The 25,740-nt window shown below is 47.1% G+C and overlaps 1 protein-coding gene across 3 annotated transcripts in view; it reads left to right on the top strand.

The window, feature by feature from the left end:
• Positions 1-23,544, top strand: part of FRMPD1 (FERM and PDZ domain containing 1) — a 158,305-nt gene extending 134,761 nt beyond the window's left edge. For all 3 annotated transcript variants that reach the window (XM_042243233.2, XM_027964407.3, XM_042243234.2), the window contains 10 exons: positions 2,485-2,580; positions 8,870-8,995; positions 10,105-10,224; positions 10,791-10,927; positions 11,970-12,096; positions 12,249-12,344; positions 14,066-14,248; positions 15,100-15,247; positions 17,497-18,303; positions 21,033-23,544. In XM_042243233.2, coding sequence (XP_042099167.1) covers positions 2,485-2,580; positions 8,870-8,995; positions 10,105-10,224; positions 10,791-10,927; positions 11,970-12,096; positions 12,249-12,344; positions 14,066-14,248; positions 15,100-15,247; positions 17,497-18,303; positions 21,033-23,416 — 4,224 coding nt within the window. In that variant the 3' untranslated portion in view covers positions 23,417-23,544. The remainder of the gene's footprint in view (positions 1-2,484; positions 2,581-8,869; positions 8,996-10,104; positions 10,225-10,790; positions 10,928-11,969; positions 12,097-12,248; positions 12,345-14,065; positions 14,249-15,099; positions 15,248-17,496; positions 18,304-21,032) is intronic.
• Positions 23,545-25,740: the final 2,196 nt, after the last annotated feature.

Raw genomic sequence — 25,740 nt, 5'->3', positions numbered from 1 at the left:
GTTAAGAGAATTAACTTCTGAGATCATACAGCTAGGAAATACAGGAGAACAGGTCTGTGTGACTTTAGTTTTTCTGTTTTCCACTATAATATGCTGTCTAGTCCTTTTTGATTTGGAATACCCAGGATTGATGTGATATGGGGGTTCAGGAGGCAAGACTGACCCTAGAAGAATCTGAAATAAAAAGCTATGTTTGGGGTTTTTTTTTTAATCATTGAGGTATAGTTGATATATAAGTTTCAGGTTTCAGCATTGTGACTAACAATTGTTAAAGGTTATATGCATTTATAGTTATAAAATATCAGCTATATTCCATGTCGTATACAATATATCTGTAGCTTATTTATTTTATATACAATAGTTTGTACCTCTTAATGCCCTACCCCTACCTTGCCCCTCCCCTCTTCCTTCACCCTGTTGGTAACCAGTAGTTTATTCTCTATATCTGTGAGTCTGTCTCTTTTTGTTATATTTACTAGTTTGTTTTACTTTTTAGATTCTACACATAAGTGATATCATACAGTATTATTTTTCTCTGCCTGACTTAAGGAAACCAACACTTCAAATATTCTTAAATTTGCTAGCCATTAAAGAAATGCAAAGGAAAATATTAAGAACTGCCAATTAATAAATTAGCACAAAAAAGGAAAATATAAGCCCTGATACTGAGAAAGTAGCTGCATTCATGTACTAATTGGTGGCTTTGTAAATTGATTTAATCTTTGGGAGTAGAAAAAAAGTTAATGAATGCCATAAAAATGGCCCAAGAATCACATTCTTATTAATTTATTTATATAAAATAATTTAAATGCAAAAATCCATGCATTTAAAGATATCTTTTGCATATATATATTACAAAAATTTTTGAGAAAATGTTAAATGCTTAGGCAGAGAAATGGTTAAAGAAATTCTGATGTTTCAACTCAATAGAATATTTATAAGTCCATTAAAATTATAAACATTAAACTCACATGAAGAAGTATATATGCGTTGAGTAAAAATACACATAGAATTGTGCATAATATATTAGTGCAGTTCTCTGAAAGCTATTTACAGGTATAGATAAAAATTGGAAGAAGCCTTAGAGAAAAGTAAATAGTGTTAGTTATGTGGTGATGTAATGAATGTATCTTTTTAGATATCACAAGTATCAAGGAAAGCAGTCATACTTGCAAAATCCAAAGATTAAGATTTCTAAATACCTAAAACCAGAGTCAGGAGATGACAGCAGAGTGAAGGGTTTAAAATCCCTCATCCCTGATTGAGTGTGAACTGGCCCTGGGATATGAATATATTCCTTTTCTTCCATAAAAGTACTCTGGCTTTCAAAAAAAAAAAAGTTATATAGAGTGATGAATGTGTCTTGCTTAAAAGATACAAAATTCTTAACTGAAAAAGATTGTCAGTTTTCTGAAAAAAGGTGATAAGCTTCTAACCTAGGTGGGTTTCCAGAGATGAGAGCTTGGGGGCAGTTGTAGGTCGAATCCTGGAGACTCTAGAATCTCTTACAGTTTCTGGAGGGCACCAGCCACTTCTTTGTCTACAGCTCAACACTCAGAAGTCACTTTTTATGAGAGCCAGCCCTAGGGGTTTCTCCAAACCCAAAGAGAATGATTCCCTTGCCCTGCTCTGCCTCAGGAATTTTGGCTGGCCTGGGGTCACCAAACAGACTAGTCCTGTGCATCCCTCCCTAAAAGCCCTCCAAGAGTGGCAGAACCCCTCAAGGGGTCCCATGAATCCAGAGTGATAGTTGGGGTGAGTAGAGGCCACTTGGTGTGAAGAGCTGACTCACTGGAAAATACCCTGATGCTGGGAAATATTGAGGGCAGGAGGAGAAGGAGGTGACAGGAGATGAGATGGTTGGATGGCATCACCAATTCAATGGACATGAGTCTGAACAAATTCTGGAAGATGGTGAAGGACAGGGTAGCCTGGTATTCTGCAGTCCATGGGGTCACTGAACAACTGAACAACAAGAGGTAGAAAGCAGCCCTCTGTCCTTTGGTGATGCTTTTCTACAGAGAATGCAGCAGTGAAATGTTGAGGGGACTCTCAGGGAGCTTCCTACCCCCATTTCACCCAAGCCTACAAGGCACAGTGCAAGAATCTCAGAAAGGCCCATTTGGGGCAGTGGGCATGCTTGTCACTTGATTTGCTGTAGGTGGCAACGAGCAGTGACGTGTCAGCAGATGGTATCATGCATGCCTGCGCAATGCCATCAGCATGCCCGTGGCAGGGCTCACTCTTCACCCTCCTCCCTCCTGTCGAACAGTTCTTGTGGCTGGCCCTGGAACAAAGCCTGTATCTGTGTGGCATAGGCCTCATCCCTTGCAGAAATCTCTGAATGTCCAGAGTCAGCCTACAATGTGGTGAGGAAGTTGGGGAGAATCCTGCTCTCCACACCAAGGCAGGGCCATGGAAACAGGCTCTGTCACACCCAGGAACAGGGAGGGACAGTTTTGACACTGCTCTTGTGTCTTCCAGGGTAATTCTCTGCTGTGTATGCCCAACGTGCTCAAGTTGTACCTGGAGAATGGACAGACCAAAGCTTTCAAGTTTGAGGCACACACAACTGTGAAGGTAATTCGCAGTAAACTTGAATCTCTTTCTGGTGAGAATTTGCTGGCTCCCAGGACCCCCAGGCATCTTGCCAGCAGCTGCCTCAGTGATCTCACAATCCCATGGTCTGAGCACCTGGAGTTAGCCAAGCACTGTGTCATCTCAGTTCATTGCACAAATACCCAGCAAGCTGGTATTTTAATCACCCTCTTGCAGGGGAGGGAATCAGGGTTCAGAGAGATGAAGTACCCAATACAACTCATTAGGCTTCCCCATTAACTACTGGGATTTCCTGCCTCTTGTATGGGGCTCCACCTGCTTCCCAAAAGGCCAGAGTCACTAAAAAACCCAGGCAAGGTATCAGGGCAGGTCCAGGCCCCTGGGAATTCTGTTCTGGATGGAAGTCAGTTTGAATTAGATTTAATTATGTTCCCCCAAAGGAGACGCTCTGAGGCAGGTGATACAGAGAGCAGTAGAAAGTGGTCTCTGTCCCCCTAGCTTGCAGTCTAGTTGAGGGAAAATGGACATCGAAGGAGCTCCCAGCAGTCCAGGGCAGGATGAAGGAATGGCTGTAAAGAGAGGGCCGAGGGGGTGCTTAGCATACAGAGAAGGAGCCCTCTGTCTCATCCCGTCAGGATGTCAGAGAAGGCTTTGCTGAGAAGCTGGACCTGAGCTAGGCTTTGAAGGGTGACTAAGGATTCATCAAGGGCAGGTGGGGACACAGCTGTAGAGGGGTCAGAGGATGTACATCAGGCTGAAGATGTCCCATGAACAAGGCAGAGAGCCAGTAAGACAGGCATCACCTGGGAGGTAGTAAACCATCCCATGGGACTGGAGCAGAGACCGTTTCCTTGTAGGAGGAGTGGGAGAGGGTGCACACTGGCTGCAGGGATGGTCTTGCATGGCAGGCAGTGGAATTGGGATTTTATCCATAGACGTTAAGGGATAACACTATAGTTTTTCAACAAGGGAGCAAATAGTGTTAGAAGCAGGCTCCAGGGAAGAAACAAACAAAGGAGTTGTTCAAGCATTAGAAGCCATGTAAGAGTCGACACTGAGCCCAGTTCCTCTGTTATTAGAGGAAGAACAGGTTCAGGTGGGTAAGTACACCTAGGTACTGGACAAGATACACACACACACATATTGCACACACACTTGTGTGCACACATGCAAACATAATGCACGCATACCACCAGTGTTCCCTGGCACCTTCCTTTGGCAATTCCTGTTGTTGTTCAGTTGCTCAGTCATGTCCGACACTTTGCAACCCCATGGACTGCAGTATGCCAGACTTCCCTGCCCATCGCCAACTCCCAGAGCTTTCTCAAACTCATGTCCATTGCATCGGTGATGCCATCCAACCATCTCATTCTCTGTCGTTCCCTTCTCCTCCTGCCTTCAATCTTTCCCAGCATCAGGGTCTTTTCAAATGAGTCACCTCTTCGCATCAGGTAGCCAAAGTATTGGAGTTTCAGCTTCAGCCTCAGTCCTTCTAATGAATATTCAGGTCTGATTTCCTTTAGGATGGACTGGTTGGATCTCCTTGGAGTCCAGGGGACTCTCAAGAGTCTTTTCCAACACCACAGTTCAAAAGCATCAGTTCTTTGGCACTCAGCTTTCTTTATGGTCCAGCTCTCACACACATACATGACTACATAGCTTTGATTATATGGCCTTTGTCAGCAAAGTAATGTCTGCTTTTTAATATGCTGTCTAGGTTTGTGATAGCTTTTCTTCCAAGGAGCAAGTGTCTTTAAATTTCATGGCTGCAGTCACCATCTGCAGTGATTTTGGAATCCAAGAAAATAATGTCTGTCACTGTTTCCAGTGTTTCCCTATCTATTTGCCATGAAGTGATGGGACCAGATGCCATGATCTTTGTATTTTGAATGGTGAGTTTTAAGCGAGCTTTTCACTCTCCTCTTTCACTTTCACCAAGCTGCTCTTTAGTTCCTCTTCAAGTTTCTGCCATAAGGGTGGTGTCATCTGCATATCTGAGGTTGTTGATATTTCTCCCAGCAATCTTGATTCTAGCTTGTGCTTCGTCCAGCCAGGCATTTCTCATGGTGTACTCTGCTTATAAGTTAAATAAGCAAGGTGAAAACATACAGCCTTGTCATACTTCTTCCCCAATTTTGAACCAGTCCATTGTTCCATGTGTAGTTCTAACTGTTGCTTCTTGACCTGCATACAGGTTTCACAGGAGGCAGGTAAGGTGGTGTGGTATTCCTATTTCTTGAAGAATTTTCCACAGTTTGTTGTGATCCACACAGTCAAAGGCTTTAGGGTAGTCAATGAAGCAGAAGTAGATGTTTTTCTGGAATTCTTTTGCTTTTTTGATGATCCAATGAATGTTGGCAATTCGATCTCTGGTTCCTTTGCCTTTTCTAAATCCAGCTTGAACATCTGGAAGTTCATGGTTCATGTACTGTTGAAGCCTGGCTTGGAGAATTTTGAGCATTACTTTGCTAGCATATGAGATGAGTGCAATTGTGTAGTAGTTTGAACATTCTTTGGCATTGCCCTTCTTTGGGATTGGAATGAAACCTGATCTTTTCCAGTCCTGTGGCCACTGCTGAGTTTTCCAAATTTGCTCACATTTTGAGTGCATACTTTAACAGAATCATCTTTTAGGATTTGAAGTAGCTCAGCTGGAAGTCCATCACCTCCACTAGCTTTGTTTGTACTGATGCTTCCTAAGGCCACTTGACTTCACATTCCAAGATGTCTGGCTCTAGGTGAGTGATCACACCATCGTGGTTATCTGGTTCATTAAGATCTTTTTTGTATAGTTCTTCTGTGTATTGTTGCCACCTCTTCTTAATATCTTCTGCTTCTGTTAGGTCCATACCATTTCTGTCCTTTATTGTGCACATCTTTGCGTGAAATGTTCTCTTGATATCTCTAGTTTTCTTGAAAACATCTCTAGTCTTTCCCATTTTATTGTTTTCCTCTGTTTCTTTGCATTGATCGCTTAGGCTTTTTTCTCTCTCCTTGCTATTTTTTGGAACTCTGCCTTCAGATGGGTATATCTTTCCTTTTCTCCTTTGCCTTTCACTTCTCTTTTTTTCTCAGCTATTTGGAAGGCCTCTTCAGACAGCCATTTTGTCTTTTTTGCATTTCTTTTTCTTGTGGATGGTTTTGGCTACCACCTTCTGTACAAAGTCATGAACAAAGTTCTTCAGGCAGTCTGTCTATCAGATCTAATCCCTTGAATCTGTCCCTTCCACTGTATAATCGTAAGGGATTTGATTTAGGTCATACCTTAATGGCAGTTCCTAGGGCTGCCCCAAATGCCCTATTCCATTCTTACTTCAGCGTGACTGAAGAGAAGCTGGAGAAAGCCTGTCTGGCTCTGGGAAGTTCAAGCCCAGAGGAGGAATCGGAGGGAGGAATGGCTCTGTTCAGTGTCACTCCTTGTCTGGCATTCCCTGGGCACTTCCTTAGTTGCTATCTCACTTAATGCCCGCAGTAACCTTATAAGGTGACAAGTATTAACCCACTTTTCAGATGAGAACACCAAGATATCCGATGCACCAAAATCAGTGTCTTCCAACTTGGTCTGTTGTCTCTGAACCCTGTGCTGGAGCTGACCGTGTTGCCATTCAGCACAGAAGTTGTGCAGATGCATTAGACATGGTTCCTACTTCCGTCACCTTTGAGCAGAGTGCACCGGGATGGGGGAGTGCCCTGGAAGTGGAGGGAGTCCTCCTTCTGTGGCCAAAAAGGCTTTGAGATGATTCACAATAAAAACACACACCACAGGGGAATTAAGCCAAGGTGACACATGGAGCTGGGGAAATGGGCAAGGACTTAGCTAGTGTAGTGCTGGTTAATCTCACTGATCTGTGATAGCCAAATTTGTACAGAGCAAATCTTTCAGCTCTTTGTGACAGAAAAGAGAGGGGGATGTAAGCAAATTGTATGGGTGGAAAAGAGAAAAAACCACTGTCAAGTCATCGGCGACTTCGCTTCCTCACTCCCTTACCAAGAGAAGCAAGAATTTTCTTACATTAGAAAACCTTGTTTCTCTGTCAAGGAAAGTAATATGTCCTTTAGTGATACTTTTGTGTGCTAGAAAAGCTGTTAATGATACAGAAAGAAACTCCCTAGGGTCACTCTCTTAGGGAGCCCAGAGTCTTGGGGTGGGGCTGAGGTGAGGAGATGGGACCTAGGGTTAACTCATGAAGAAACTATGGCGAATGCAATGTGTTCAGAAGCAGGAAAGTAGGATGTGAAAATGGGGTGCTGCAGGCTCCCAGGAGAGAGAGTTTCCAGCTAGGTAGGAAGGAACGGCCCCCAGGACGTGGTGGCCTGTGAGATCAACTTGGAAAGATGGACAGGAATGGGTCAGGAGTGGTGTGTGAAGACAGATTTCCAGTCATGGGGAATGACACCAACAAAGACCCAGTGATGGGAAAGTTTAGCAAGTATATGAGGCTTGCAAGCAAAGTGCAACAGAAGCAGCAGCAAAGGGTAAAGTGGAGTAAATGGGTCTGCACCTGATACTTGAGAACCTTTAATGTTAATTGAGGGATCTGGATTTGGGCTAGTGGGCCGTGATGGAGGAGGCACTGAATATTCTTGAGCCAGGGAGAGCATGAGCAATACAAGGCTTAGACAAGTTCCTCTAGGTCAAGGGTCAGCAAACGCTTTCTGTAAACAGCCAGATAATGAATGTGGTATGTTTTATGGGCCGGGGGCTTCTGTTGTGGTTACTCACCTCTGCCGCTGTAGAGAATGGGTGTGGCTGTGTTCCCATATGACTATAATTACAAATATAAGCAATGGGCTGGATTTGGTTTCCAATCTCTGCTCTAGATGTAGAGTGGAGATCAGATAGGGTAGCAGGGTATTCCTTAGGACATGAATCAACAAAGCCAGGACAAATGTGTGTGCTCAAGCCAAATGGAAAAGGGAGAGAGTGGACAGAGCCATGAGAGGCCAGCACACATGGCATCCATCATGGCCAGCACACAGCAGGCATTGAACTAATGTTTTTGAGTTTCGAGGTGATTAAACTTTAGGACCTAGTCGCTGGTTAGTTATGGGGGTGATGGAGAAAGCAGGAAGAGGATTCAGAATGGGGAGCTGTGAGGAGCAGGTAGCACCCGATGGTTTGGCACTTACTAAATCTAAAATTCTAGCAGGACGTGTATGATGAGTCCATGATGACTGTTTAGTCATTGAATGGAGGTCTATTGAGCATCACTGAATGCCAAGCTTTGCGGATATAATGGAGTACAAGACAAGCAAGGTTCACATTCTGGGGGAGTCTAGCATCTAGCAGGTAAATGACAATAAGCAGAAAAACAGATGTCAGCAGCTACCAGGCAATGAACACCTGTCATCTGCCAGGTGCTATTCTAAAGGCCATGTATGGGCATAGCCATTTAATGCACACAACAACCCCCGAGAGAGGTGTCACTATTATGACCATTTTAGGGATGAAACCACTGAGGCATGGAGAGAGTAAGCACGTTATCCAGGGAAACAAAGCCACTGATTAGAAGTCTAGGTCTAGAGCCCATTCACTTCACTGTACTGTTACTGAAGAACAGTGCTGTCATCGAAGAAGGTGTCATAGTGATGAAGAAAATCAACAGGACCCTGGGACAGAGTAACAGGGACAGTCGCATTTAGATACAGAGACCAGAGGCAGCCTTGGGAAGAGTGCAGGAAGAGTGTGCCAGGCAGAGGAAACAGCACTGTGAATGCCCCGAGGCAGCAAAGACCTTGTGATGCCAAGGGGGCCCTGTAGTGAATGAGGGGAGTGTGGCATGGCAGTTCTGGGGGCCCAGTATTTGCCTGCTAGATGCTAGACTCACCCCATCAGCCCCTCTAAATGGGCATCGTCATCCTCTGTTTCACAGGAAGAAACAGGTTCAGAAGCATCAGATTATTTCCCTCAGGGGCAGAGAGGGCAGGTGGTGCGATTATGTCTGGTAAGCAATTGACAGTGCAGGCTCCAGAGAGAGGATGGATCTGGAGACCATGAAGAGGGGCGTAAGGCCCCCAGGGATAGCTTTAGCCTCCCAAGTAAAGCCAGAGAGGGCGGTCATGCGGGGGGCACTGGAGCCCTGAGGGGAAGGGAGCGGTGGGCACAGGGCCCTGAAGGGTGATGAGAAGTCCCACGTGTGGCCCATCAAGATTAGCCTCCTGTATTGGCAGTGGACCCAGCCGGCACGGGCCTTTCTCTCCCTGGCAGCACGGAGGAGCAGAGGGGAGGTCAGGGGAGTCCTCCCTGCTCTGTGCCTGAACGTGCGGACTGGCCCGCTCCTCGGTGACCCTTGTGCCTCTGTGCCCGCAGGACATCATCCTCACGGTGAAGGAGAAGCTGTCCATCCGAAGCACAGACTACTTCGCGCTGGTCCTGGAGGAGCAGTACAATGTCTCGCGGCTGCACCTGCTGCATGAGGAGGAGCTCATCCAGCAGGTACCACCTGCCTCTGCTCCCAGTGGGGAGATCTGGGCAGGGTGAGCTGCCTGCCTCGGCCATAGCCTTTGGGTACAGGGTGCAGCGCATCTGCAGGTTTGATGTGCTTTCTTGTGCCCTGACAACACAGAGCTCACTCAGCCTGGTTTGCGAACAAAGTTAGGCAAGCCTCTGTTTTGCAGACAAGGAGAAAGAGGCTTAGAGAGGTAAAGTAATTTACTCAAGGTAATGTAACCGCTAGACACCATCTTTTGCTTCCAGCTCTGATGACCTTCCTCTGAACCTCCCACCTTTGAGATGTCAGGGAAGCATCTGTTGCTAGGCCTCAGCCCTTTCTGTGAGACTTGTCCTGAGCAGGACAGGGCTAACACAGTCAGTCGACCTGTACCTCTCAGTCTTTTAGCCATGCAGTGATTTGTTATACCAGCTTTCAAAAGCCAAACACAGGTCAGTTCCATAAATTCTTATTGAGTATGTACTACTATAAAAATAAGTAGGTTTTCAGTAATTGGAAAAGGAAAAGGGGCTTTTTTAAGAAGAGGAGCAGCATGAACAAGGCATGAGCTCATGGAAGCTGCTCTGAGTGTTCCTCATTGCAGACAAATTCCTACCGTGGTCACTCATTTCCTAACATTGCTACTTACAAACTTTAAAAAAAATCACTTCTGTTCCATTAGCATTGGAGAAAGAAATCAAATTAGACCACTGAAATAGTTGAAGTGAAAAAAAAAGGTGCAGGGTATATTTATTATATATACCCACATAATGTATTGTATACTACTATTTGTGGGAAATAAAGGAATGTACATTTATAGGAGCATAAATACACATAGACAGTCTCTGGAAGGGTATATAAGAAACCAGATGCAGAGATTTCTTCTGGAAAGGGGAACAGGTTGATGGGATGAGTGGGAAACTGTTCTTTTGAGCTTTTTACATCTTATACCCATGGGAAAGTCAATCAAGGACACAGGTCTGTGCTGACTTGGAAGAACTAAAACTGAAATCTTTAGAGACTATCTTTCAGTGTCTTTTTTAATTTAAGTTGTTTTGTGGAATAACTGAGAAGAAAAACAGAAGATGAACGGTGTCTCCCTTATGTGTTGCAGGTAGTGGAAAGGGAGGAGTCACATGACTACCGCTGCCTCTTCAGGGTTTGTTTTGTCCCCAGGGACCCCCTGGACCTCCTGAAAGAAGACCCTGTGGCCTTTGAATACCTCTATCTGCAGGTGACCTGGTCTGCCCTTCCTAAAATAACAGTGGTTTTTCTCAAAGATGGCACATTGGGTTATTTTGAACATGAGCTCAAGGCAATTAAGCAACTCACTGGTAGGGATTATCTTGGTCTGAGGGAGAGTAGGCCTGATTATCCCTTAGAATTCCATTTTATGTCACTGAGTTGCTATGTTAGGCGATTTGCAATATATTAATGAACTTAAAGCTTAGTCCTCAATGTAGATTTACATTTTCTAACAGAGGATGAGATGGCTGGATGGCATCACCGACTCGATGGACATGAGTTTGGGTGAACTCCGGGAGTTGGTGATGGACAGGGAGGCCTGGCGTGCTGCAATTCATGGGGTCGCAAAGAGTCGGACACGACTGAGCAACTGAACTGAACTGAACGCCATTTAGGATCTTTAGAGTTACGGGTTTTATTGCCAAAAGGGGCAACCAAGGTCACACAGGCAAGAATTGGCAGAGCTAGGTCTCCAAGTTGCCTTTCACCTAAGAGCACTAGGAACCCCATCCATGTGTTCTTGTTTCCCAGTGTCTCTGATTTCATCTCTCCTAGAGCTGCAGCGATGTGCTCCAGGAGCGCTTTGCGGTTGAAATGAAGTGCAGCTCGGCGCTCCGGCTGGCAGCCCTGCACATCCAGGAGCGGATCTACGCATGTGCGCAGCCGCAGAAGATCTCTTTGAAGTACATAGAGTGAGTGGCAGGGGACTTCGGTGTCCCACCAACAGCAGCTGTGTTGCATTTATCACTTGGCTGGCGCTGGGCCAGGATGGCCAGAATCCACACAAAGCTGACACTCACCCACCTCCCCATTTGTCCACTGTCTTCCCTTCATTTCCCTTTGCACCCTCTCCAACACAGCCTGGCTTCCCCCAGGTCAGAACCTGATGCTCCCTCTGGGGCCCAAGCCAGCTCCAGATGGAATGACACAGAATCCCTTCGTAAATTCCCAGTTCCTGGGAGGATATCTCAGGAAATCAGTTGACAACTTCAGCATCAAGCTCTTCTGAGAGCAGGAATTCCCTGGAAGTTCATTTGTGGTGAACGAAATCCTGTTGTATTACATTCCTATTAGAGCAGTTTCAAGTCCTGAGGCTCTGACATCTCCAGATTCTTAGCTTAAAATGTCAATTTGCTCTGGGTGGTATCACCCAGATTTACTCATCTCCTCACCAAATCTCAGCTCTGTCTTGCCTGCTGATGAATTCTATTAAAATTTTTTTTTGAAAATCCTTGGCTAAAAAAATAAATAAATAAAAATAAAAATCCTTGGCTTTACCCCTAATATCTTAGGTTAAATCTCTAGAGAGTGGGACCTGAGAATCTGTATTTTTAACTAGTTTGTTGGGTGGGGTGGTGGGGGATTAGGCTGGCATCATCCTCAAGCATGGCCTCAGGGATTCACATGTTCTGTGTGTTGCCCTATGAGACTGTGCTGAACATGTGTAAGGAGTAATGGGCTCCTTGAATGATCATGGGGTTTAATTCCAGAATGGCTCACTTTTGTGGAGTGTGTGTGTTTGTATAAATAGATAGATATCACACATATACAGTATTCATATATATATATTTACATATACTCCATAAGACCAGCCAGATATCTTCTGCTAAGAAAGAAGCTCATAACTACAGTATTCTTGGAACAATAACTACTGAATCAAATATAATTACATTCTTCATTAGAGTCAAGTTTGCTGTAGACATGAGCCTCCTTGTCTCCAATGTCTCATGGCAGGAAGGATTGGGGAATCGAGAACTTTATATCTCCAACTTTACTACGAAACATGAAAGGAAAAGACATCAAGAAAGCCATCAGCTTCCACATGAAGAGGAACCAGAACTTGCTGGAACCCAGACAGAAGGTAATTTAGCCACAGCCCTTGCCAACCACATGCTGACTGTTGTGAAACCTCAGGGGGAGAATTTTCAACATTGCCTGCATTTTAGGCAAATGAATAGCTCTGACTTCAACAGTCTTTTTTTGTTTTCTTTTTTTTTTTCACCCTTATTTAAGCAACTTATTTCTGCTGCCCAGCTACGTTTAAATTACCTACAGATCCTTGGGGAACTCAAGACGTACGGTGGGAAAATCTTTAATGCTACTTTAATGGTATGTATTAAAGTACTTCTTATAAGGGATGCAAGAGAGCCTCTGAACATCAATGTATCTTTTAGTCTAAAATTCCTGAGGACTGTCATGGACTAGAATTTGTTTGGGAAAGTGAACATTATGACGTCAGGGAGTGCCTGTCATGCCATTGCTTGACACCAGCCCTTTGACAGATGCTGGGGGAGGCAGAGCTGAATGAGACATGGTTCCCATCCTCAAATGATGCAACGAGGCACCAAACAGGGCAGAGCAAAGCCATGAGAGGCACAGGACCATTACTGGAAAGTCAAATCAGAGACCACTGCTGCCAGCTTCAGGTTGAATGGGGGAGAAGGGATTAAGGAAAGGCAAGAAGATTGCATTTCACCAGATTTCAGAGGAAAGGCATTCTGAGGCATTCCAGTTTACCCTGGACCTTTGGATATATGAAGTTGAAGAGGAAAAAAGGGAAATCATGAAGAAAAGATAAGAATGTTAGACTGGAGGCTGGGGCCCTGATTATTCAGAAGGGAAGAAGTGAGGAGTGGACCTGAGAAGGGAAAACAAGAAAAAGAGTCCTCTGCTGTGGACTTATCCATTCCTCCCTTGGTCTGCTTTTTGGTGCCTAGGCCTGGAGCTCTGTGCTCTGCTGCAGTCAGAGATGTGGGATGTGGCTTAAGGGAATTCTGCCCCCACCAGTCAGCCCTGGCACTCTCAAGCACAAAGACAGACAATTTACCAATTAGAGATTAAAAATAATAATAATAGCAAAGCCCTTTCAGTGGATTTGGTGTGCTTCTTAGTCATTTACAGTGATGGGTTCATTTAATTAGGCTGCTGACCTAACAGTGTAGATAGAAAAAGAGAATCGGTGTTTTGAAAGAAAGGAAGAGCATCTTGATTGTTTGGGGAAGAGAAAAATTGGTCGAGACTTTGTACAAGTAGTGGACTAAATGGCGGAGGAGACACTAGATCACAGAAAGGAAACTTGAAGGTACAAGGAAAACTACCCACTTTTTTCTAGGGCTAATCCTGCCCTCTGCCAACTGTCCGGTTCCTATCTCCAACTCCTCTTTACCTTTCATGTGTAAGGAAAGACCTGGGAGTGGGAGAAGAAACCAACTACACTGAACTGGCTCAGGGTGCTTGCTGGTCACTGGAGGTACAGACGTAGACATACACAGACTCTGTTGTCAGGGACCTTAATGGAATATGCAACTCAAATACAAATAATAACAGTAGGAAGTCTGAGCTTAGAAGTCCTAGAAATCCTAGTCCTAGACAGTCCCATGCTGTCCAAGAAGGACAGAGGACGTGATGTGGAATCAGCATAGAAAAGGACTGTTCTGGTTTGAGGAGCAAATCAGGTGGCGTTTTCAATGGACAGTAGGTTTTGATGGAATGTTCTAAAAAAGGGTGGGTTTTCAATAGGTAATGATAACAAGGGATCCCAAGTGGAGGGCACAATGTGAATTTAGGCACATAAGTGTGCAAGTATATGGTTGTGATTATGGAATGGGTAAAAGTCCCGTGGTTTGATCCTCTATTGTGAAGAGTATTATGGGAGATAAATTTATACTGAGTTTATCTGTAGATGGCGCCCAGGTTAGGCTGTCACCTAATTTGGTCATCTAGAGGAGTGGTGGTGAGGAGTTTGCAGAGAAAGGTATCATGTCCTACGTGTATAATGTATTTTCCCTAGCTTGTGAATGGAAACTAATTCCCCTTCCTGCCCTCTGCAGTTACAGGACAGAGAATCCTACATTGCCCTTCTGGTTGGAGCCAAGTATGGCATTAGCCAAATTATCAATAGCAAACTCAACATCATGTCCACGTTGGCAGAGTTTGCCAGTATCAGCCGTGTAGAGCTGACAGAGGAGTCTGAGAAAGTGAGCATGGTCAAAGTGTATCTTCAGGATGTCAAGGTAATGCATGGGGAAGAAATTTTGAATCCAGCTTCTGGAATCTGGGCCTAAATTACTCGACGGTAGTTTATGTGAGTTTGGATATTAACAGAGTCTCATGTCCAACATTTTCCTAAGAGATGGAATTGTCCATCCTGTCCCATCAAAGGGAAAGTAATGAACAGGGTACATTCTCCCGGGCAAGTCCAAGGTTTTTTTTCTATAAACTGAGCTTGACCATGTACTTTCCTGACAGGTTCAGCAACCTAGATGGGACCACCAGAGGGTATTATCACACACATTAGACCAGAATGGCTGCCCAAGATTTTGGGTGGCAGCAATCAAAATAGATCAGTGGCATAGGGTACTTCCTGTACCTCTCTGGAAGGTCCTACGTTTATCCTGCTTCCTTTGACTTAATCCCAACATGATCAGGACTGGTGCGTCATTCTTCTTATCCTCTTCTCCTTCCTTCTCTACTCGATCCTGCTCCTTTTCTCTTCTAGGTCAGGTCTTGAAGAGGCCCCATAGCTTGAATGAGTAGGGTGGGATGGTTGGGATGGGGGGCTGGGGTTGGGATCGAAGGACAGAAGACTCTGTGGAGACTGGATGGGAGGAACCCACTGCATGTGTGAGTGCTCGTGTGGCTGTGTGGGTGCACACTCATTTCAAATCTTGTAGGTGAGGACAGATACATTGTTGGGACACCAGGGGGCCTGTCTATGGACCATGGCTGGATTTACCTGAAATCTCTCACGGGCCCCACATGGCCTGATTGCCCTTTCTATCGCTTGCTGCCAGCCTTCAGACGTTGTATCCCTTGTTGCCAGCCTTAGCCTTTTATATGCTTAAGAGCCTCTTTACCTTCAAAGGTTCTGACTTTGCTGCTGGAATCCAACAGTGCAAAAGACCTAGCCTGCCTGATTGCTGGGTACTACAGGCTGTTTGTCGACCCAGTGACCTCCATTTTCCTCTGGCCTGGAAACAAACAGCAGGTGCACCGAGTGTCTGCTGAAGAAGGTGAGGTGCTGAGGCTTGGACCCAGTAAGGACGGGCCCACTTCACTGCCTTGTAGGTCAAGGCAGCCTAAAAGGGGATGGTGCATGGAGTAGAGCTGAGGCTTCCACTCAAGGGGATGAGAGCTGTTTCTCCATTCATTTCTTGGTAAACAGCTGATCTTTCCAAAATCCTAAATAGAGAGGATTTCTTTGTACCTGAGAGTCCCATAAAGCCAAGGAAGGCTGTGGAAGGTGTCTGATTCCCTGTGAATGTGAATGTGAAGTCGCTCAGTCGTGTCTGACTCTTTGCGACCCCATGGAGTGTAGCTTACCAGGCTCCTCTGTTCATGGGATTTTCCAGGCAATAGTACTGGAGTGGATTGCCATTTCCTTCTCCAAGGAAGGAAACGTTGATTCCCTGTAGTATTACCTAAAATAATCTCCAAGATCCACAGTATTTTATCTTTGACAGTAAAACAAGATGTCACTTATTTGTTTAGAAAGAATAGCTGACCTAGCTTCTCATCTCATGCCTCTTTTGCTTCTCTTGAATTATAATAAAAATTCTCTGCCTTACATGTTTATACAAACAGGGTACGTGGAGATAGAAGATAAAAATCATATGACAGAAGGAATGAAGTAGGGGAGGCCAGATTAGGTGAACATTTTCCCAGTTTCCTCCAGGCTTTGGCTTCTGCACTGTTGATGCAGCATTCTTCCCAGTGGTTTGCTGATAAATGTTTAACAACTGTCTCTGCAGGGGAAGAAACAAAATGAAACAGAACCCTGATTTGAAGCAATTGGCTAAACATTGGCAATGGCAGAAACATTCCCACCGTGTCAGCTATACTTTCTAAACAAATAAGTGACATCTTGTCTTACTGTCAGAGATAAAATTGCAAGCCCCTAACATGCTGTCACTGAACGTGGAGGTGGGGAGAGGTGCTCAGTAGCGCACCATTGTATGGCATTTCCTCCATGTGGATAAGACAGGCATAAGTAATCTCAGAGACTGGCTGATAGGAAACTAAGAATTCCGAAATGAAGAGTTTCCTGCATTTGTTCCCTTTAACACAGCTTATTAACAGGGAACGATGCCTCTGAGACGGCACCCCACGGAGCCATGCTGTTGTGGAGGCCTGATGGGGTGGTCACAGGAGAGCCCTACTTCAACCTGTTTGTAATAGGTTATGACGAACATGGTAAAGTTACCCAGGCAAAGAGGGGAGGAGTGATCCTTTGAAGCAGAGGGACACGATGGAGGCGTGAAGGCTGAAACGCTCTCTGTAGTAGCCAGAGCATGGGGAAGGCTGCAGTGAGCGACCAGGCTGCTGAGGAAGTGGGGGGGCTGCACTGGGAGGGGGTGACCAGGCTGCTCAGGGTCACCCTGTGAGAGCCCCTAACCTCAGTAGGAGAGATTAGGTTCTTCCCTGTAGGCAAGAGGAACCATCAGAGGTTTAAATACAATGTGATGGGATCAGAGAGAAGTGGGTTTGTTTGTTTGTTTGGGTGTTTGTTTGTTTGTTTTTGGCTGTGGTGTGTGGCATGCAGTATCTTAGTTCCCTGACCAAGGGTGCCTTCTGCAGTGGAAGCGTGGAGCGCTAACCACTGGACCACCAGGGAAGTCCCCAGAGAGAAGCTGAAAACAGATTGTACCTGGAGGTTTATGGTGCATGAGCAATTTGAGACCTGGCTCAATGCCCCCCAGCCCTCTCACCATGAATCCTTCCAAGTACCAGCAGTGGGTCACTTTACACTTTTCTAAAAGCCCTGTAGCACCAGTGGGTCGCTAGGCCAGGCTTCAGAATGATGCCAGCCTAGCAGCCTCAGGACCCCCATAAAGTTGGTAAAAATACAGATTCTCAGGCTCCATTCCCTAGCTATTAGACTCAATACATCAGGGTGAGGTCCAAGGATATGTTGTTGTTGTTGTTTTAATATGATTCCCTGTCTGATTTTTATACCCAGTCAGGACAGAGCTGAGATTTTTAGGAGGGGAATAGCAAACCACCTAAATACCCAGCTCTTTCCATAAACAGATAGATCTCCTTGGAGGTGGCTCAGATAGATGTGGGGAAGGAGACTTGACACTTGTGTGGAGAAAGTGGAAATTTGGAGTCCCGTGTCAGTCAGCGTAGCATGGTCCAGGCCTGTCACCCTGCTGGACCTCTGTTCTCTCATCTGAAAAATAAGAGGGCAGGCAAAGTGGAGGCGGGTGGATACACGAGCATCTGCCAGTCCCCTAACCCTGTCACATAACTCTTGTGTCAGGCTACGAGTCCAGAGCCTGCAGTGACTCCGAGGAGTCATCCGAAGTGGACTGCGTGCCGGAGCCCCTCTCTGACAGATGCCTGCCAAAGCTGGGCCCCTGCAGACCACTTACAGAAGAAGAGCAGCCTCCTGGGGACAGCTCCACGCCTACAGAGGCTGGGAAAGGCCCAAACACTTGTGGGGCCAGCAGCACAACAGACAGTGCCGAATCCGAGGCATCTGACTCGGCCAATACCGAGAGCCGAGGCTGCAGGACCAGCGGCTCCAGTGAGTCCATGGACGCCCTGGAGGAGGATGACCTGGATGCCTGCTCCTCCAGCAGGTCCGGCTTCTTCCACCTGGGCTTGCCTGGCTTCCCGAAGAGTCTTGATTCAGACAGCCAGGAGGAGAGAAGCAGGGTTGAAACCAGTGGCTTCCTCTGTCTCCTGGACCTGGCCCAGAGAGCCAACGCTCGGAGCCAGAAGACAGAGTTTTCTGAGGGTCCGGCTCCTGAGGCCTTCAGCTGGGGGCCGGAGCTGAATGCACTCAGGCTGGACCCCAGGCTATACGAGGGCAGCCGGATAGACTACTACAGCCTGTGTGCCAGCGTCTCCCCTGCCAGCCACCTGAGCGACAGCTCTGAGAGCACGGCTACCCGGCAGGGTGGGGGCATGGCAGCCCTGGGCCAGCGGGGAGGGTCTGAGGCCCCATCCAGCTCCGTGCTGCAAGCCCTGACCCCAGGCCTGCCACTGGCCTTGGAAGATGGCAGTTCCGACGAGGAATACTATGACGCAGCTGACAAGTTCACACCCCCAGATGCCCTCTCAGGTGAGCCCTCCCTGGCAGGTCTGTGGATTGTGCAGGCAGCTCCTCAGTCCCCAGGGAGGGCAGTGTGCAAGCCTGAGGGGAAAACATTTGGGTAAAGCATGGGTGCTCATTCTCTTTTGAGGTGGGATCCCTGGGCTCAGTGGACCATGTTGTGGGCATCCCAACTTCAAGTAAGGGCAACAGGGGAGGTTCAGAGAACTGTGGACAGGCAGAGATGGGTGGCATTAATTCTACAGTGGGAATCAGGGAAGGCTTCCCAGAAGAGGCATCAAATGGACCAGGCCTTGTGAGATGGACAAAATTCACAGAGAAAGAAAAGGTTTGATATGAGCGCCCAGCAGAGGGAAGCAGCTGTGCTGTTGTTGACGTGGAAGCTTTAAATGAGGCCTTAAAATGAAAAGAACCTAACTGGCAGGCCATCGGTGGTCCTTAAGGGACACAGACATAGTTGGGAAGATCAGATTCCTCATTCTTTCCTCCACAAAGAGTGTGGGGTGTCTTTCCTCATAGAATGACTTCCTAAGCTGACCTGAGGTCCTTGCAGAATATTTACATACACACACTCACACACACACACTCACACACACACTCACACACACTCACACACACACTCACACATACACTCTCTCTCCCTCTCTCTCACTACACTCTGAAAAAATTGGAAAATGGCACCCAGACATTAAGAGTGACCTACTAGGAGCAGGGGAAGCTGTGAGCCCTCTTCTTTATCCCAGTCCTTTCCTTTTGCTCCCTGTCTCTAGTGGGTTCCCACTGCTCGTAGGAGAAAGGCCAACTCCTTAGCAGCACCTGTGAGGGTTCTCGAGGCCCTCTGTGACCTCGAGAGGTGTGTCTCTCTCCTTCCCCCTGAGCCCTCTCCCTGCACTCCTGCCACACAGACCTCCTTGCCATTTTTAAAAGTGCCCAGTTCTTTCCTGCCTCCAGCCTTTGCACATGCCGCTCCGTTCACCTGAAACACTCCTTGCCCTCATCTTTGGCTGCTGCTGACCTTCTATCTCTCAGGCCCCACCTGGAAATTCACTTCCTCTGGGGATATTAACCAGACTGCCAGGACGAGGTCTCCCCACCCCCATCACACACCCTGGGTGCTTCCTGCCTGTAGCTGCATTCTTATTTGTGTGATTTTTTGTATGGATATTTCTCTCCTTCACTAAAGCGAAAGCTTCTGTGATGTGGGAATGGTGCGTTTGACACTCACCTCTGTGTCCTACCACAGAGTTCCTGGCAGTTGCTGCTAGACGGATGAATGAGTGCCCTCTCCACCATCTACCCCGGTTTCATGAACTCATTAGTAGAAACCCACGGCCGGGTTGTGCACCGCTCCCCAGAGAACACAGTCAACTGCCATCCATGCCTCCAGTCTTGTCCCGCTAGGCCAGCCATTGTGCTGGAGACATGATGGGGGTGAGACAGACCATCAGTCAAGGCCTTCGTTTGTGGGAGTCCAGTCAGGGAGATAAGGTCCACATTGGACACTTCGTCTTTGATGGAGAGCCAGTGAGGTGCTGGGGAGGCAGCCCCGACCTGGGACTCATGGGCCCGGGGTCTGCTTGGGCCGCTGACTCACTGTGAGAGACTCTCCCTTTTTTAAGCTTGAGAAACACCTTTGGCCAGTGGCTGAGGGGGCCTAGAGCAGAGCAGTAACTTCAAAAGGTATCTGGGCATCAAAATCACCCAAGAGGCCTGAGTCAAATACTATAAATTCCTAGACCCAGCCTCACAGATTCTGCTTTAGGAGGTGTGAGGAGCAGCATAGGATTTGATGAGGCTTTTAATAAGGTTCAGCCAGGTTGGAAAAAACCAGTCCGAATATAAGAACCCTCTGATTCTCAGGCACTAGCCTGCGATCCTAATTCCTTCTGGCTGATTCCCAGGACTTCATAGAAGTGTTTCTCCTTTCAGAAAGATCCATCTTGGTATGCACAAGATCCCTTATGCCCGCAACTGAGAGTCGCAGTCACTTTTTGTCAAAAGAATCTCCTTCAGAACGCTCACCTTGTGGTGATGATCGTAACAATAATGGCACAGGCTTCCTTTAGTGATCACCCACTAGGCACAGGCTTGTGCTAGGAGCCTGATATGTACTAAGTCATCTATCCAGCATGGCAGTATTGATGGACACCACTGGTACTGCCTGACTTGGTTAAAGTGAGATAGTGTTGGAAGGATGCCAGATAGCTTAGAGAATTGCCAGCAGAGGTGAAGCCCTGGTTCTGACATAGGCAGAGAGACCAGACCAGGAGGCTAGGCAGCAGGATTCCTCATTGTACTGTTAGGATTCCGTGGCTGCAAAGAATGGGTTGTACTGGTTTGTTTTTTTTTTTCTATGAATGTGTTTGAGTTTGAAATTTTAGGAAATTTTGTGACTGACTTTCTAGCTCATACCTCTGACCACTTGGCTGATACAAATAGGGCTCCTTCATTAATAATTTCAGCAGCCTATAATTGTTGGAGGGATGTCATCCCCTGAAAGGAAGTTGACCAAAAGACAAGGCAATGGATGTTGGGCAACCTGGAATCAAAACACATCTACCACAGTGCTCATCCCCATCTTTCAGAAGAGGAAACTGAGGAGCTCAAGGTTTAACATGCCCCAGGTTACAAGGCCCAGCCAGGATTCAAACCTAGGCCATCCTGCGTCCTGAGCCCAAGATCTACACATCTCTTTGTTATTCTGCTTTTCATCTTCTTTTTCCTTTCTTGATTCTCAGGGCTCAGAGTTGCTTCTGCTGTAGAAACCAGTGCCACAGGATCACAGAATGAGGCCAGCCCCTGCAGCCCTGAGGTCAGCCTGAATCCTGGGCCAGGTGGGAGAGAGCCAAGCAGAAGGGGAGGGGTGAAGAAGTATGCCAAGACCCTGAGGAAAAGAAGGTCTTTCCTGCAGACCGACCACACCTGTCAGGTCTCATTTCCCCTGGTGCCGTCAGCTTCCCTGGAGAGTGTGGACGACGTGTGCTACTATGACCGGGAGCCCTACCTGGCCCTCGGTGCGCCCTCCCCAACCGTGTCCTCGCTGCAAGACGTACAGGGTGAGCCTGGCGTCCTGGAGACCAAGGCCCTGGGGCTGCTGACTCCCCTGAGGGAGACCAAGAGCAAAAACCCAGCCTCCCGGGCCATGGAGATGGAGCCAGAAACCATGGAAACCAAATCTGTCATCGACTCTCGAGTGTCATCTATTTCTGCGATTCGCCTCCGGATTGACCCTAACCATAAAGAGAATTCTGGGATTGCCCCTCTGACCTCCAGTGTTGCCAGTTCCCCAGCAAACACCCCTCACGGTCTCAACCCAGGCTCATCTGGCCCAGATACCACTCAGGCAGGGCCTCCCCAGATCTTTTCTCCATTTCAAGACTTAAATGGCAGTGCCCCCCAAGAACTCACCCTGGAGCTTGGGAACAGCACCTCGTCCCTCTCCAGTGCTGATGTGAACCCAGACAGAGTCTGCCTGACCGTCAGCCCAGGGCCACATACTATTGCTCAAGGAGACACACTGGAGCTGGGAGGAGTTCAGGTGGAAACAGGATTGGGATCTCTGTTTATAAATCCTATGCCAGAAACTGCCCCCCAGGACACAGAGCCTTTGTTGTCTTCTCGAGACGGACCTAAAAGTGATGACTGTGGAATAAATCCAGAAGAGATGATGGCTTCTTTCCCTGCAAAGGAGGAGCAACAAGGACAACTATCTCTGGAACATGGTAGAGAAGTTACAAACAAAAATGACACCAGCTTATTTCATGATGAGTCTGGGAAGGATCCAGGCGACCCCAAGGTTGATGGGTTGGCTGTTCTTCCACAGACTACTGGTGCCAGTGCTCCAGCTGGTGGCATGGTAGCCTCCCTCTTCTTGGAGACTCCTGTTACAGGGACTGAGCAGACCCCACTAAGTTCCCCTACAGAACCCCAAGGACAAAGCAGAGAGATCCCGGGTCAAGACTGCCAGGCCCAAGAACAAAAACTATTGGTAGAGTTGGATTTTAGTTCAGATTTCTTGCTTAGGGACCAGACTATTTCATCAGCCTTCTCTCTAGAGGAAGGCAAGGCAGAGCCATCTAATCATGTGACAGGGGAAGACACCACCCCTGGAGACATTCCCCAGCACGTCTCTTTGAATCCAGGGCCTTCTCTGCCGGAGCCACTACCGTGTCCCCAAGAGGAGCCCCACTTAGAAGGTTCAAACAGTTTTTCGGTGTCAGAAAGCAAAGGCAAAAGGCCTAGCATCTGCCGTCCTGCTGAGAAGTCTTTTCTGTGCTTTACCCCAGAGAGCTATCCTAAAGGTTCTGACAGTTTCAGGACAGCCCCATCTTTGGGGTTTGCAGGTGTGAATGAGACAGTGGCCCCCAGGATGGGCATGGAGCAGTGCAGCTGCCAGTTCTCCTATGCCACGTGCTTCCCTGGCCTGCAGCCAGAGACAGAGGAGGAAGACAGAGACTTGGAAGCATGTCCTGCAGCCCCCCTCACCTCACCACCCTCTGCAGGAAACCGGCTGGCCTTGCCCTGGAGGCCTGCCCGGGCCCACAGCTGCAGCGCCGAGCTCCCATCGAGGAACAGCCACATCTGGCCAGAGTACTGCTCCAGGGCTCTAAGACAGCTGAAAGCTGCCCCCGCCAGCATCCCTGATGGCTTCATCCAACTCATGGAGAGCTTGCTGGAATTACAGGACATTTTGGAAGCTTCCTGGGGGAATGGGAATAAACACCCCCCCGAGAAGTGCACCTGGCACTTTTCTGAAAGCCGGAGCCGCCTCTGCATGGGCTCCCAAAAGCTCCTGTCGAGCTGTCAGCACGTGATCAGAGTGGACCAGACCCCGGAGGAGATGCAGAGTGCTGTGTGGGACACCTTCCAGCACCTGGTCCAGCTGGCCGGCCTGTGCTTCCAGCTTACAGACTGCAGCCGCTGCTCCACCCGCCACAGGGAGGCAGCGGGGAACCTGAGGGATGTGGTGTACACCTACCATCAGTTTGTGGAGGCCGCTAAGCTGACCTGTGAGAGAGGTTACCATGACCTGAGTGTGAAACTCTTGGCCCGTCAGTGCACGGCCCTCACGGCCTCCGTGTTCTGTTTGACCCAGAAGTTCCGGGCCTCCGCTGCCCTGTGAGCAGGCCAGTCGCCCCGGCCCCCTGCTCTGCCCTGGACACTTCACTGAGCGGTGTCTACCATTCTTCTACCCACCCCTCTCAAATGTTTACTATTTAAAGTATTCAAATAAACTACTGCTTAATCTTTGCCTGAATTCTACAAAGTGATGACAAGTTTGGGTCAAAAGCATTCACTCTTATTCATTCAACAAACATTCACTGGATACCTCCTCTAGTCAGGGCGTGTACTAGGATCTTATTCATAAAGATGAGTAAGACAAGTCCCTGCCCCTGGCCAGGATGCTCACAGCCCCTCTGGGTGGATACAGATAAGCAGATTGCCTTCAGTGATGTGTGTACCCTAGGAGGAGCATACTCTGCGAGTGTGGAAGCAAGAAGTCACATTCTGTCCCAATAAGGCAGGGATAGGGGAGGAAGGTGGAGTCGCTGAAAAATCGTTTTAACCTCTCCCAGCACACTGATTTGGCAGTAGCCTCTGCAAACAGGAGTGAATACCTGTGATATCTGATAGATTCTACCTTCACAAGTTAGGGTTTGCAGCACCTCTACCCGGAGGCCTGATATTCTTGGTGGCCTCACTGCAATGAGCATAGGTTGTCACTAGGTGGCAGTAAGCACCTTGGTTACATAGCCCCCGCAGCCAGGAGAGCTCTGTGCTTTACCTGAAATTGACTGTTCCCTCTATCCGATATAGGGCTTCCCAGCATGGTGGGAAGCCGTCTATGGGGTCGCGCGGAGTCGGACACGACTGAAGCGACTTAGCAGCAGCAGCAGCAGCAGCAGACAGCTCAGTTGGTAAAGAATCAGCCTGCAATGCCTGGATCAGGAAGATCTGCTGGAAAAGGGACAGGCTATCCACTCCAGTATTCTTGGGCTTCCCTTGTGGCGCAGCTGGTAAAGAATCTGCCTGCAATGCAGGAGACCTGGATTTGATCCCTGGGTTGGGAAGATCCCCTGGGGAAGGAAAAAGCTATCCACTCCATTATGGCCTGGAGAATTCCATGGACTGTATGGCCCATAGGGTTGCAAAGAGTCAGACACGACTGAGTGACTTTCACTTCACTTAGGTCACTTCTATCCATTTAAAATAGCTAAAAAGGCAAATATTAAAATCCTGAACTAGATTTGCCTTTTAAAGACTAATATTAGAGCAAAATAAATATATCCAGTACCTTTCTCACTAATTCCAGTTGAGCCAGTTAATCCCTATTAATCTTGGTGGGACTTTGGTTGGATATGGCTACCTAACTTGTCCGTGCTTTGGTTTTCTATTCTGAATATTGGAGATATTAATAGTGCCTGCTTTGCATGGTAGAAACTAGTAAATGGTCAATAAAAGTTAGTAATCATCCCCAAAGTTTATGGTTGCTTCTCCCCATCTGAAATCCTTTCCTGCATTTTGTTTCCAGGAAAACTGATTTCTAGATACCCTTGGGATGCCTTTCCCCCCGACTTCTCTGTCCAGGCCAAAGATAATTTAGACACTGACTTTGGGCTATCAGAGTTTATTCAAACCCCTGTGGGGCTCCTGATTATTTGTGAGCTAAGTGCGTCCTCTCCTCTGAGGCTCCCTAATTCCTCTCCTTCACCCAGCAAAAGCAGAGCAAAGGTGGGGGTGTTAAGTGACATACCCAAGCTCTTGCCGATCAGAAGGAAAGCAGTATTTGGGGAGAAGAGAGGAGATCTTCCCATCACCTGTTATCAGTTACTTGTTAACTAGTAACCAGTTAATCAGTACTTGTGCCAGGACAAGATTTATTTTCTTAGAGGGCTGTTTCTTTTCACAGAATACTTTGAACAAAATTTAAATAAGGCTCTTGAGAACAGATCTGAAGTGGTTTCATGACCGTGAAAGGTAGGAACAACAGGACACTGAAATAATAAAAATTGTTATGATTTTAAACAGGACTTGAATACTTTAACAAGGAGACATCTATGAAGAGCTACATGACTAATTTATATGGACACAATCCATGTATTCACAAGCTTAGGGAAGGAGCTCAGGATATGAAGAGCTACATGACTAATTTATATGAACACAATCCATGTATTCACAAGCTTAGGGAAGGAGCTCAGGACTTCAATACAAACAGGTCTTGAATCCTGGTGATCAGGGAAGGCTTCCTGTAGGAAGCAGCACTGATTAGAACCAGTATGTCAAGAAGTATTTGTTGAGTAGATACTGTGTGTCAGGTCCTGGGTTTAGCAGAGAGGAAGGTAAATTATTCTCAGGAAAGGTGAAAAATCACTCATTTGTTTATCCTGTTGATGAATATTTACTGTGCAGTGCCACTGGGAATATAATCATTTGCATGATAGATGT

The sequence above is a fragment of the Ovis aries genome, chromosome 2 (assembly GCF_016772045.2).
Source record: "Ovis aries strain OAR_USU_Benz2616 breed Rambouillet chromosome 2, ARS-UI_Ramb_v3.0, whole genome shotgun sequence".
Lineage (NCBI taxonomy): Eukaryota > Metazoa > Chordata > Mammalia > Artiodactyla > Bovidae > Ovis > Ovis aries.
This window is presented reverse-complemented; position numbering and strand designations above follow the sequence as displayed.